Source organism: Nyctibius grandis, chromosome 25, assembly GCF_013368605.1.
Source record: "Nyctibius grandis isolate bNycGra1 chromosome 25, bNycGra1.pri, whole genome shotgun sequence".
In the NCBI taxonomy this organism is placed as follows: Eukaryota; Metazoa; Chordata; class Aves; order Nyctibiiformes; family Nyctibiidae; genus Nyctibius; species Nyctibius grandis.
The window spans coordinates 4,800,317-4,814,824 of NC_090682.1; the positions used below are offsets into that span (position 1 = coordinate 4,800,317).

General features: G+C 39.8%; 1 protein-coding gene across 2 annotated transcripts in view; it reads right to left on the reverse strand.

Annotated features, from left to right (window-relative positions):
- Positions 1-14,508, reverse strand: part of ARHGEF12 (Rho guanine nucleotide exchange factor 12) — a 76,427-nt gene that overhangs the window by 34,403 nt on the left and 27,516 nt on the right. The window contains exons 2-8 of one of the 2 annotated variants that reach the window (XM_068418474.1): positions 11,489-11,512; positions 10,699-10,787; positions 9,032-9,088; positions 2,389-2,487; positions 1,883-1,932; positions 1,018-1,075; positions 120-298 (exon numbers count right to left, since the gene is read on the reverse strand). In XM_068418474.1, the coding sequence (XP_068274575.1) occupies positions 120-298; positions 1,018-1,075; positions 1,883-1,932; positions 2,389-2,487; positions 9,032-9,088; positions 10,699-10,787; positions 11,489-11,512 (556 nt within the window). The remainder of the gene's footprint in view (positions 1-119; positions 299-1,017; positions 1,076-1,882; positions 1,933-2,388; positions 2,488-9,031; positions 9,089-10,698; positions 10,788-11,488; positions 11,513-14,508) is intronic. The other variant, XM_068418475.1, reaches the window with a different exon arrangement.

Genomic DNA, 14,508 nt, shown 5'->3' on the forward strand with positions numbered 1-14,508 from the left:
ATAAATATTCCAATTTGTGATTTGTACAAGAAGCCCAAAACAATTCAAGAAAAAAAACCCATGACTACATTTCTTCCACTGCTACAGCAGTTCTTTGGAAAGAGAGCTTTAAATCTTACCCCCACAAGCACTGGGCTAGTAATCCTTTCTGCATTTCCTGATGTGCCAGGCGAATGGGGAGATGTCATGATGGGAGACATATGCCCAAATGCTGGCAGATCCACTTCAGAATCAGCTAACGGAATCTGGGGCGACCCCGGTGGGCGCCCCTGAACGGTGAGAGCTACATAGGAACCCGCTGCAGGGAAAACAAGAACAATTCACATTTCAGACACACTTGCAGATTTCTATCGTTGCTGTTCCTCTGGTTGCCATTTCGCCCTAGCGACAAAACTCAGATCATTCTTCACCCATTTGTTCTTCAAACAAGAAAAACAGAGAGCACTGTAGCTCCGTTTTAGAGATCTCTGTTTAAATTTCAGGTAATCAAAAAACTTTCATTATAATCATCCTTCATAAAAGCACACAATCCATTTCTAGTCTATCAGGCTACATTTACAGTATACATATGCTCATGCCACAAAATAAACTGTGCTAGGGTGGAAGGAACCACTAACACCTTCTTCCTTGTACAACAAAATCAACCCAGAACACACTTCCTTTAGAAATGCCAGTGATTTGCAAGCATCATACAGTAATCTACACTGAGTGCCTGAATAGCTATGGTATTTAAAGTGGAATCAAAAGATAGGAAGATGCGTAGGCAAGGTTTGATGGTAATTTTGAACATCAAGCTAAGGAGAAACTGCAGAAGCATGTGCAGCTCAAGCCCAAGATGTTAAAATTACACCAATTTCACTTCACTATTTCATATACACCCTTTCTCTCTCAGCACGAGGCATGGTTAGACCTTGTCCTCGTCACTTGATAGCTGAATCGGTCATCAGTCCTTTAAAATTATGCCTTTCATGCTTTAAAGGAGCACAGTGACAAAAATAGTAACCTGTCTTTACTTACACTTGATCAGCTTTACCACCTCCAAATGGTTTGAGTGTGTTACAAGAGTGCCATTCACCTGGTAGCAGGGAGGAAGAGAAAGTTAACAGTGTTTAGCTACTGATTTCCAGCCAAAGGTACCCACACACTACACAATAAGCATGCAGAATGAGGAACAATGTTTTCTTTCCCCCCATCTCCATTACGATGTCTTTCAAGACACTAACAGATAAACAATTTATTCTTCTAACAATTTATCTCGGTGAGCAGAGCTCTGCAAAAAGAAAACCATACACACATACCAAAGAAAACAAGACACCAATCCACCTCTGACTGGGCAGGGAAAAAAAACAGGGTAGCTAATTTAATTCATTAATTTAAATGCCTAGTTGAAATCCCAGCTCTATCTGTGTCAGTAGCTGCTATAGCACAACCATCATTTTGCAGCAATAGTTTACATAGTCTTTTTAGTTACTGACTTGATTTCTTAGTTGTTTGGGACTAGAAGAGAACACGGATCTGGGGGTAGTTAGGGGAAAAACAATAATCCAAGACAACTATTTATTTACAGGTAATTATTAATAACTCTCTGTTCTCTCTCCTGCCACTTCTGTGTTTATTGTACATGCGATACTTGAACCTTGTAGGGTGCTGAACTCACCCATAAAGTTCTGAAATCAGAGTGATCTCCATAACAAAACTAACATTCAGCAGCACGTTTTCAGTGGTTACTGTTCTGGCATCCCCAGAACACAGAAACTTAGACCATGCCTCTATCCCACATGCAAATGCCAACATCACAGCAGACACACTAGTGACATTCTTTCAGGGAAAGAGCTCATTTAATACAAAGGATACATTTCTCTGATGATCTGAATGTCCTTACCTTGATAATTCTATCACCTGTTTGCACTCCAGCCCGCATGGCTGCTCCATCTAGAGAGGCAAAAAATTTAGTTCCCATTTCAACAGAACCACACAAAGCAAAAATGGTTTCAGCATTTCTGTATTTCCACGCAAAGCTACTTCCTGCACTCACCCAAGCTTCCTCTCTATCAGATTAAAATCTCTGAGTATCTAAACTAGAGCAGTCCGGTTCTCATTTTGCAGTGGATACACCAAGCCACAATCCCATCACGTTTCAAGGAGTCACTTACCTCCTCTCAGGCATGAGAGGTCAGTTTCCAAATACATCAGACACTGAGGCGGTGATTCACCGCATCCCAACAGAGTAACGCTCTTTGTCCTTGCACATTGATTCTGAAGCTGCAGCGATCCCACCCGTGAGGAAGGCATTTGGAGTTTTCTCCTCCAGCTCATGCACACGTTTCTTTGATCACAGAAAACCCTCTGGGCTGCTCACTGGCTAGCACATTTAGCAAGTCTGCTTACCTTCTTTGACAGACTGCACGAAGACTGGATTGTCTCCGCTGACTGTTAGTCCAAATCCGTTTTCATCCCGTTGGATAACAACACACCGTTGAACGAGACCTGCATAAGAAAGGTGGGGAAGGGCAGAAGAAAGAGAAGGAGAGAAATACAAAGAGACACAAGCTAGGCATCAGTCCAAAACCTTATCCTCCTAGATAACCACAGTGCACTGAAAGAAACTGGTACAATACAACAGAGGGAAAAATATGAGAGACAGAAACAGAGCATCAGTCCAGAAACAGATAGGAATGTCAAGACAGGTCAAGCTTATGGCTTGGGTTACACACAACAAAGATATACAACAGCAGAAAAGCAGACAGCTCTTGCACATCAGACACAGCTTGAGGTAAAAGCAGCTTTTAAAGAAGTGCAGCTATGTACACAAACCAATTAGCACGATTTTCCTTTATCTGTATTAATAGTTCTTCAAAGTACGGCAGAGGGCTGTCACATTTCAGTACACCATCAAAAACACCAAACAACTTCTAAAATCTATTCTAAAAAATAAGTCACAAATCTCTCAGACTACCTTCAGTGGGTTGGACTAAAACAGATTTATTGATCAGGAAAAGTTCTCCCAATTTCCAGCAAAAATCTCATCTCGAGGCACCTTCTGTTCCAGATGAGAATATCGCACAGAACAGCAGCAGTAAAGAAGTACAAGCCACACTTACTACACTGAACAAGACTTCTGAAATCAAGACCATGCTTCCCACTGAGCTACTGAAGTACAGGGCCAAAATCCCAGGAAATGTGAGTTTGAATCTGCTCCTTTAACTTGCTGTGTGACATCAAAGGCAACTTGTTTTGTTTCCTGGTGTTAGGATTATTCAGTATAATGTGAACATAAATATTGTTGCAGTGATAAACGTACTTAGCAGGTGCAGCATTTTGAAAAGGTGAAACGTTGTGTATGTCTATTGTTCACCTGAGAATGAAATAAGGGAAAACCAAAACAAAACAAAGCAATAGACCTGGCATATTCATTGCAGAGCACTTTCCTAGGAGCATCTGCAAAAAGCCTACCACAATGGAGCCTTATCTCGACAAGCAACTTCAGGAACTCTGTAAAACGCTTCACGGATGTTCTTTTATTTACACAGCAAAATCTACTGGTTACTAAACATGACCCTTATTTGTAACAGCTTGCTTTGCTTCTTCATTTCAAAAGCACATCAGGAAAATTCTTACACCAGCATCTTGAGAAAGAATTGGAGTTCTCCACAGTCAGATACCAAAACTGTGGCAGCTTCATTTAGTATGGACGTAGCAAAGGGAATTGTGAAGATGCTGTCCCAGCAAGACTGCCTTTTCTGGAATCATTTTTAAGGAATGAATTGTAACAGAGGGTGGAGTCATACCCATGTCTTAAATTACTCTCGCACCACTACAGCTCCTTTCACTCCTCTGGAAGAACTCCTAATGGAACTGAGGAGCCTCAAGAGAAAATACTGCCTGCCCAGTCAGCCCTGTTCTCCTCAACTGTGGCATATATGAAAATGGGTGTGGGAGTAGTGGAAAAGGTTGCATTCCAGCACTTCTGCAGCAGTCTGGTCACAGTTATCATATCCCAGTAACTCCCCTTCTGCTGATAAAGTAAAAGCAAATTATGCTATAGATAGCAACCTGCAGTACGTTGATGGAATGGATGCAAGGTAAAAGCAGACGAGGAAAACAACCCCCCCACCTTTCACACTCTCTTTATATGGTTAAGCAAAAGAACATGCCTCTCCCTTTTGTACCTCCCATTTTTCTATATGACCAAGCTCACTTCACAAGAATGATGCCCCAGGGTGGGGTGTGGGAAACAGAACATATGCTATTTAATAAAAACAGCTCATTTTAAACCCTGCTGCCAGATGTACAGGTTTTATGAGTAAGACACTAACTAATCTTTTGACTCATAAGAACTGTCCTTGTTTAAAGGCACAGTATAGCTCTGTGTACTTGTTGCTCTGTCAAGGAATTTCTTTCTTTTCCAGAACCAATAACCCTTGGATTTACTGATAAGCTTCCTCCTTGAATGAACCTGATGACAAAGCAGAGGCAATGCAGTAGGAGACGCGACATAAACTGATCTTACAGAGTATAATTTAAGTTCCAAGTCTAATCAACTTAAACTGTTTCACACTACAAGTCTCAATTTCACCCAAGACCACCTTTTAATTTTAGAATGGGGAGGCAATTGAAATTAGGACAACTCAAACCCAAATTAGTCCATAATTGCTCTTTCCCTGTATTTGTTCCTTTCAGACATGAAGCAGGCACTTAATCCTTCTCCTAACGCAATATAAAAGGCTAGAACAAGGTTTATGTAGGCCAGCTGAGAGATACTGTGCTTGATGGAGATACACAGCATCTTTATAGTGATTTTAATGAAGTTACCTGAAAGTTTTCTGAAGATAACGCTACTATCTGCAGAACTAGATGAGCTTTGATAGCACTCCCTGTCTGAACCAGGTAGATTAAAAAGAGCAACTTTCAAATGTTCTCTTTTACTCTGCTGTGAGGAAAAACTAGGGAAGAAACCCCCCAAATCCATCATTTGCTCACTTTTGTTCTTTAAGTAAAATACATTCAATTTGAAATCTGCTTGGTGGTGGAATTTTAAGACCAGAGCAGCAATGTTTTCATAACCCATGTCTTGTACCTTGAACACCTCATTATACACTCTGGAATGGACTGACAGGAAAGCCACAAACCACTGAGAGTCCAATGACAAGCAATGTAAAGTTTTCAATAGCTGTTACTGTCATGCCTGGATATCACAATCCATACATGAACTCTTACATGGAATTACTAACTAAGCCAACTTCACCCACTTTAATTAAAGCCTATGAGTTCAGGGCAACACTGAACAAGAGCAAGGGGCAATCAGCTTTTCATTCACCTTTTTTGCTTTCGTGTTCCAATTCTTAGTGTTCCCTGGATGGAAATCATGAGTCATTCATTTTCAAATATCTTACCATGATACTTCACTTTTTCCAGCTGAAGCTTAGTAAAGATTACAAGGTCAACAGAACTCATCATTGATAGTACTCAAAAGCAAATCAATAATAATCTTGCCACATTCACTTTCACATGACAGTATCTTGATGGCATGAAATGAGAAGACATCACTGTAACTATGCTTTAAGCACACAAAATCAGACTACGTGTTCATATCTTGAGTGGATTCATAAAATTCTGTGGAGAAAAAAATAAATCTTAAAAATCCTTTTTCATCCTCATGTTTATTATATTTCCCCAAACTCACTGGTATAGCCTCAAGCCAAGAGTAAAGCAGCTAACCGTGGGCTGTAGTTAAAGAGGTTTAAGACAAGAAATGAAAGCAGTTAGAAATTACCAGTCTCAGAAAAAAGGAATTGCAAGGAAAGCTCAGACGATCAGCTCTTCAGCAGGTGGCACTATTCCCTCTGCGTCACCGTGGCTCAGTTCTCCAGCCCTGCTACAAGTGTGCCTTTAGGAGCACAGGGAAGGGTAAAGTCTGAAGTTCTCAAGGTCACGGACACACCATGGTAAAACTGATTGTCTCAAACAGTTTTGCCAGATACATTTTGATTGTCCAAGAGCTTCTCTAGGAAAGAGATCATTTACCTTCTTCTCTTCTACAGATCCTAAATATTTGAAAGTTATTCAATAAAACAGGAAATTTTATTTCCCTAGCAGTGCACGACAAACAGAGCAGGGGTTCATTCTAAAAACCTGACTCACTAGAGAGAATGGAGACATGAATTACATCTCCCATAACACAATGTAGCTTTTCCTCTGATCAGACTGTGTGGGACACGGCATGGGAGGAGACTTGTGAACTATAACCTCCCTGGAGGCATGAGGCCACAACAGGAAAATGCAATTTAATACAGTGATTTGAAACGAGTCATTCAATAAACAAAAACAAACTCCTTGGGGTTTTGAGAATGTCCAAATGTTTCACTTCATTTGGGAAGCTTTATTTCTATAAAAATATTTTCAGAAACCCCGCTCCACAAAATAAATAAAACTATCAGCTTTTATAAAGAAAATTTCTCATAGGGTGAAATTCTGAATTTCACTTAGTTCTAGTTATTACTGTGATCTTCATACCAAATGCCATATTGGCAGCATTCTTCAGATTCTTCCACTAACCTGGTAACAGAAGTCACGTAAAGTCAGACTAAAAGCTATGTTGTTTGAAATTAGCGCAGTGTATAGTGTCTTGATAAAACTGTTAATAACAACGGCACCAAATACCATTCATAAAACAAGGCTGGTAACCTTTCTAGAAAAACAGAACCATGTATTTTAACCATGATCAATACGGCTATCTGCTCCCATGGCAACGACACATTGAACCCCTGTGGTCAAGTGCACTCCCAGCCATTTCTGGCTATTACATGGGTAGGGATGAGGGATGGCCACAACATAAAGACACAAGGCTGACAAGAACTGCAAGAAACTAAACAGGAAGAGTAAGTTCGATTTAAAAACATCTCAACAATTTGAGGTTTCAAAACAGAAAGATTTAAAAACCTGTCCCAAAGTTGGAGAGTATGTATATGGTCTAGTCTAGTATTTGGACCAGAAACTGATCGTTACTAAATAAAAAGGAAGATATCTTTGGAGAGCAACCAGTTCATAGGGAAAAGGCAAGAGTAACTGATATCTCACCTACCACCCTGAAAGCTAATTTAGATTTTTAAGTTCTTTTAAGAGACAATAATTCTACTTCAAGAAACAGGCATCAAGTGTTGTGGGAGGTTATGGCACTAATTAGTAAATTACAGCACATCTGAAACTACACTCAAACTCTCTCCTGATCATCTAAATTTTATTGACTACACAAATATGAGAGAGTTGGATTTATGGAAGAAAATATCGCACTCTAAGTTTCATGTCACTATAAATCACCCTCTGCATATTAGAACAATTTCCCTACCTAAACACCTAACCTAACCCCAAGCCACTCATATACTTCAAGAAATTCTGGTCTCTTGCTCCTAAATTAAGAATTTCAAGAGGTACAAACACATATACAAAAGCCACACCTCCTTTTCCTGTTGTCATTCAGGACTTTTCTATTACTCACTTTTCAAAGGCTAGCCAAAGAGCGAGCCAGCTAACACCCAGTCACCAGCAAGAAAAATATCAGTAGAGTATTTCCACTTGTAGGTTTTCAAATAGTTCGGTCCAATTCAAAGCAAACAGCAGACTTCTCTACACATACCACAGAACCTGGGAAAAGCAGAGGGTAGAGACAAAAGGCACGGCAAGGTCCAACACAGCCAAGGCCACTGGAAAGGAAGGATGAGTGGAAACTGCTCCCATAGATACTGGACATGGATAGAGCATCTGCAGGAAGCTTTGGGGGAAGTAAAGGCTTATGTTAGGAAGTCATGTTTCTTTCTGCCATACATGAAAAACCAGGACACTGTACAGACTGAGGGAGAAGTATAAACACAGATACATTCCATCAAGCATACCAAATGTTTCCTGTAATTAACCTACAATAGTTTGACAGCACCTCCAGTATATTATGGGTAAGCAGCTTTAGGCAAAAATTAATGCAGGTTCAAGATGTAGGGATCTAGTCAACCTGACTGCACTGTCACTAACCAGCATTCACCTGGCAAGGGGAAGAACTGGTCAAGGCTTCAAGACAAGCTCATCAGAAGCATCATTCCAAAATGCCTGCTCTTCCAGCAGGCCATTTCCCTGTTCATTCTCTCTGAGCATGGGAGAAAGACACACAAGCTGCAGCAAGCCAAGTCTGCCTAAGACAAGTTTCCAGTTCTACTGAAGCAAATCAAGGCACTCTCAAAACCTGTTTACAGTTTCTGAACACCCCGAGGAACATGACTGTCACATTACTTTTTTTTTTTTTAAAAAAAAAAAGAAAAGTGTATGATTCAAAATTCCAGGTAAAGTTAAAAGATGTCATTTTCACAGAAGGAACAGATACTGACAACATAACAATGTGTGGGGCTACTCCTATCCCAAATGGTTATGTGCCAATTTGTTCCAGTCTACAAGGCCACAACACAGTAGTAACACACAACAATAAAGGGCTGCCAGGGAAGCTATTACCTCTTTGGAACAAAGAATAGTGAAGTTCATATTCCTACATTTTTTGAAATTATTTACAGATACATTTTTCCACTTCCGTGAAACATGAAAAGGAACTGACACAAGATCCTCTACAAATAATGCAAAAAGATGAATTGCTGCTTCATCCAGATTAACCTCCACAGTTAGAGCAAGACAGACTTTTCTAGAACCACAAAACCTCTTCTGGAGTCCAGCATGAGCTGTGTCCTCATACAATGCCAAAAATACTCAGTGGCACCAGATCTCCAAGAAGGGCAGCCCCAGCAAGTTTTCCCAACTATCAATAGATAACTCGAGAATCCAGGTGACAGCCTGTGCTTGTCAGCTATGGGTTAGTTTCCAGCCACTACAAAAACTACAAGCTGATACACTGAAGCAACATTTAAACCCAGTTTCCCACTCCCTGCTGCAGAGCCAACCATGCGGATCATGTAAAGGATAAAAGCCTCGGGTGCACAGACAGAAAGCATGGAGCAGACTGCAAAGGTGCAAGGCTGCAGCAGCTGCTTTAGCTTACCATACGTCTCGGATCTACTCTCCTCCGAACTAGACTTTGTCTTCTTGGAGGAGCTATCTGCACGAGAGCAGGAGAAAAGGAGAGAGAGATATAGAAAATATGGAGACCAAACATGAGAAAAAAAACTTCATGAAAAACACAGACTGATTTATTAGGTTAAATCGTGCAAAACACAAATAAGATGTGAACAAAACATAGGTGAAACACTTGGAATAAGGGGTGAATAATAAGAGCATGAAGACACAGGTAACACCACAAAGAATCTATTACAGAATTTAAGACACAGTAGGAATAGTTCTCTGCAATGAACTACGTAAAGTATTCTGGATAAAAAACAGCAGCATAGAAACTCTGGTAACGTTTATCTCCAGAGTAAGTAATCGACATATGCATAGTGGTTCAGCATTCTGAATTCACCCCTTAAAATGAAAGGAATTTTATGAAGGCTACAGTACAGAATTAATCTATCAGACCAGGTCACAAGCATTGTAACAGTGATGCCACGTAACAGCTCTCAAAATTGGAACAACTTCCATCAAATTATGAGTAGAGGATTCCTGATGTTTGCTTCTGAAGAAAACAAATTCCTTCTACAAAACAGGTTCATAGCCTGAGACCTCCCACGACCTATACCAACCTGAAATAGTTTTACATTACCTATTCCCAAGGACAAAGGAAAAGATGACAAGCACTAATTCAGGTTTATCTTCCTTAAGGATTTGTTGGGGTTTTTTTTCAACAGACATTAAAAGCCCATTTTAATTTGTTTTGTGCACACTAGGAAGGAGTCATGCAGCTAGTGGCAGAAAGCATTAACGAACAGGACACTTTATAAACATCAGCTTCAAATGTCTTGTGCAAAAACACATTCTACAAGTTCTACCACCTTTACATTCAACTCTCATCTCTTCCACAAGCCCCAGGGGAAAGACTGGACTAAACAGCAGAATGCATAGACATGAAAAACGCACAGTGCATGAGGCCAGGAGGCTCAGACAAGAGCCTGTCATGCATTTCATGAACATACACAGTAGTCACTGGGTTAGTGTTTCAGAGAAAGAATGAAGAATCCCTGCATGCATCCTAATTTCCAAGACAGCACTGAAAAGGCTTACCAAGTTGACCAGGATTTAACCTTTTGGAAGGTTAAAAAATAGGATAGCATATCCTTTAAAAATAGACATTTATCTTAAAATAGATGATGTTGGGAGTACAAATTCACTTTACAAGTGACAGAGATGGATCAAAATCCACTAAGGCTCAAAAAAACCCCAACAAGGAATACTAGCCCTAGTCGAGCCTGTAGTATCTCCAATTTCACACTTCGACTAAAACAGTCAAAAGAACTACTCACAACTAATTACAGTATTTGCCTACTGAAATTTCAGACTGACTTTTCTGAAAGAGGAAGTACTTACAATTATTCACTGCTACCACTAATCTAGGTTTATTCTTGCACAGTTAACAGCTGCTTTGTAGATGGGCACGTTCAAAAGCAAGCCCGTATTCATTTCAATGCCCGCATGCCTCAAAAAGCCTTTGCAATCGCAGAACAACACAACTCTGAAAACCACATTTGTTGACGCATTAAAATAATTTTTATTCCAGTCCCTAGTACTTTTGAAATTGACGTCTAGATTTTCACCTGTGAAGTTTTAGGACTTTACCTGTCGGATCAAAGTCGTGCGTGCTACTGCAGCGTTCAACCTTCTGTTTCTTGTCAGCTGGAGACTCTCTGCTCAGAATGCTGCCGTGTCTGTGTCAAACCAAAGCAGAGGATCCTGACTACCGTACCGCAGAAGCATTGCCTAACTGGTGAGGCTCTTGGAAATAACCTTAGCTAGCTCTGTTTGCTAACAAGGGCTTTAGATAAAAATGTCCGCATTAAGTTCACCTAAAAAATTTATTCCCAGACTGAATTCAAGTGGAAAAATGATCCCTCTCAGATTCTTTGGGAGTGTATCCAAGGTTCTAAAAACAGGCTCATTAACCTTTAAAATTAGTAACAGCAAGTGCATTCTCTTTATTACTCAACACCAGGCCGTATTTTATCTTAAAAGCAAAATAAATTTAACTTACATAAAAATGAAAAAACTCCTGAAATCTTAAACTCTACCTCGTCTCCCAGGAAACCTTAATAAATAAACATTAAAGATTTAGAATACCACCACCCCCTCAGAGGATGTCTGTACATCATACACCAACAGTGTCACTTTCTCTGACCATCTCAAATCTCAGGTAAGATGACCCACCAGTGTACGTAACAGAAATGCAAATGGTAACACTATGCCATGCACTTTAAGTACACCACCAACTATATTCTCCGCACTCTGTCCCAGCCTGGATATTAATTCCCTCAGATCTGCAATGGGTATTTCTATTTAAAAGCATCCCTGCTTCAAAAATGCTGTATCATAATTTGCAATACACATAAACAGTCAAACTTCAGTAACTCACCTTGTAGGTTTTTTGAGAGGAAACCTGAAAAGAAAAAAGAACATAAGTTTAATGAATTTCTTTTGCTTCTCACTATTATGTTTGATACCAACACTAATGCTTAAATACAAACAGTTATTTTACACTTCTAATACCTTCACAAGAGAACAAGTCTTTTTTGTTCTTCTACTTCAGCCAATTATTAGTCCATTCACAGTTGATTCAAATAGGTAAAGAATTGTTACCAATATACTTAAGGTTTCAAACAGAACTAAGAACAGAAACAGAACCTGTGCTCTCAAATCCAGCATCTAGTAGATCCTTCTTAGTATAGTAGCTCATGGATCATCTTCCTCTCATAGCAACTAGTTCCATACACTAAAAATTAATGTAGCTTGATTTTTTTTGTCCTGCTGATGTACTGAGTACCTGGTACCTAATGAAGGTCCAAACTGAAAAATCTCCTGTAGCTGAGACATTCCAGTTATCTCCTTCCTATGTGGGTTCTGTGGTATCTAGTAATACAGCAGCTCATGCTGACATCTCCTAACAAGATCTCTTATATTTTCATGAAACTGTATGAGCTCACCATCTTTGGAGACAAGCACAACAGAGTCAAGTTAAATTGAAATCATATTAACTACTCAAAATATTATTACTGGGACATACACATAAATAGGCAACACAAACCCACAGTTAAAGGGAGAAAGAAGTGTATACGCATTTTTTAACTAAGGAAAATATGTGGGACTTATGAAACCAGGGTTTCCTTGAATTACTGCAGAAAAATGACAGAGCAAAGTGTATGTCATCCAGTTTAAGGCAACAACTTCTACTTTCATAAAGGTGAACTATTTTTTTTCTCAGAACTTTAGCTTCATTCCTACTTGTTAGATGTTTTTAGATCCTTTGGCTGGAAAGCAATACTAACATTTAGAGCTCTGTGTGTATATAAGAAAAGAATAGAAAACTTAAGTCACCTTTTATTCTAAATGAAGACATCTGCAATTATTATAGCTGATAATTTCCCCCATATACATAATAGTATCCTTATTGCATTCAGTTTCTCGTATTTATACAGGTTTTCCAAGAAGTAATGGGATGAGGGTTAGAGGGAGGCAGGGAAGAGATTCAAGCAACAAGGAAATCTAATACCACGAAAGTTAACAGAGCATTAAATGACTCAAGTTTGTTTTTATTTTTTTAACTTAGCTTAGTTTAAACGGACCTATTTGATAAAGATCAATAGTCCCATGATAAGTCTGCGTTAGAAAAAGACAACGCCAGCGCAGGATAGTCCCAAGGACACCACCTCCAAACTCAGACTCAACTGAGCTGAGCGGCCAACCAAACTGGTGCAACACGCAGAATCAAACCGTTCTCCGAGAGCATTACAGAGCATTACAACAAAAGATTCCCTGAGCACCACCAAGAAGGCTGCCCAAAATGCACACCTCATGTTTTAAGCTCCTTTCTCCAAAGGAAGGGCACCTTGTCACCTATTCTATTTTCCTCGATGACTATACATAGAGTGGCCCAGCCACAAATAGCACAGTCTTAGAGCTACAGTAACTCCCTCCCCATTACCTGAAAAACGTAACTGGATACACAGCAGGATTACTCAATTTAACCCGTCTCTTTGAATAATAGGTATTCCTTTAAATGCGTATACACCCAAAACACTGGCCAGCTCACACACGCCAATCCCTTATGCAAGAACGCACTAATACGGCAACTCTGAACAGAACATCTGATGAGACATTAGGCAAATGAAATTAAAATGTTGTCTATTACTGAAAATAATTATACGCATCAAGACACTTGACATCTTTTAGATAACAGCGTCAAATTTAGTTGAAATACAACGGCTTCAAAATTAAGATAGAGCCTTTGATTGCATAAGCCTTAAGAATCTATGGGTAAAGCAGCACAGAAGTTAATTAATTTAAGAAAAAAGGTTGCATACAGACTCCACAGGAAGTGTTAGTCCTCTTTCCTTCTCCCTCAAAAAGCACTATTTTCATCTCAGAAGTCTGGGAAATCCACTCTGATCCAAATCAGAAACATGTAGCTAATCAAGCCTCTCCTCATTCTGCTCTACCTGCAAAGCCAGATCTCTTTATTCCTACTATTTACAAATTTTGGCCAGTAAAGAACTACTTTGTGCAAGACAAACAACCTGAATCCCAAAGCAAAGAAAACAAAAGTCACCTCAGGCCAACCTAACGCTGTCTGAACACTGTATAGCAAACAGATGCAGCAGTAATCAAGTGTTTCATTGAAAAGCAGAAAAGGAGATAAAGGAATTCAGGGAAAGACAATCTATTGTTCCTCGAAGGGCATGAAAAGATGCTTAAGATGAGTTATAACACATTTTATATCTAACGTACTTGAACTTTCGAGCTGCATAAAAAAAATCCTAAGACTACTAACAAATATTTTAATGAAGCATTTCAGTGAAAACCTTTATCCCATACTGTTTGTTATCAGGCACCCAGAACTCCTGGCTTATGCTCATGCAGCAAAAGAAACCACTTATGAACAAAATAAAGTTAGTCCACTGTTGTACATTTTGGTTGGTTCAGAGCTATTTATTAGTGCAAATGCTCTGTTTCAGAGGTTTAGAAAGTTGTGTAAAACCTTCCTACTTATTATACGTACACCATTAACGGTAATTATTTAGAAAGAGAACCCTAATGTTTTTGTATATAAAATGACACCGAAATCATCAGGAATTTTTTCTGTGCTTTGACGATAACGGTGAGCATAGAAGCCCCTCTGAGTGAAGGCCAAAATCCCACAGCTTACTAGTCTGAGGCCGTAGCTGCACTAACCGTTGTAGGCACGGCACTTCAGTACAAATGGTCAGGACATGCACGGAGCCGGCTAGCTCCGAAGAATCCCCACTGCACTGATGCTGACACTCATGGGAAGAGACGCCCAAGCCCAGGTCCAGCCGGGATGGCAGCGCTCACTCCCTTGGGCTCCGTCCCCCCTGAGTCCACGGGCCCACGGCTGCGGAGCACGCCGGGAGCGGCTCG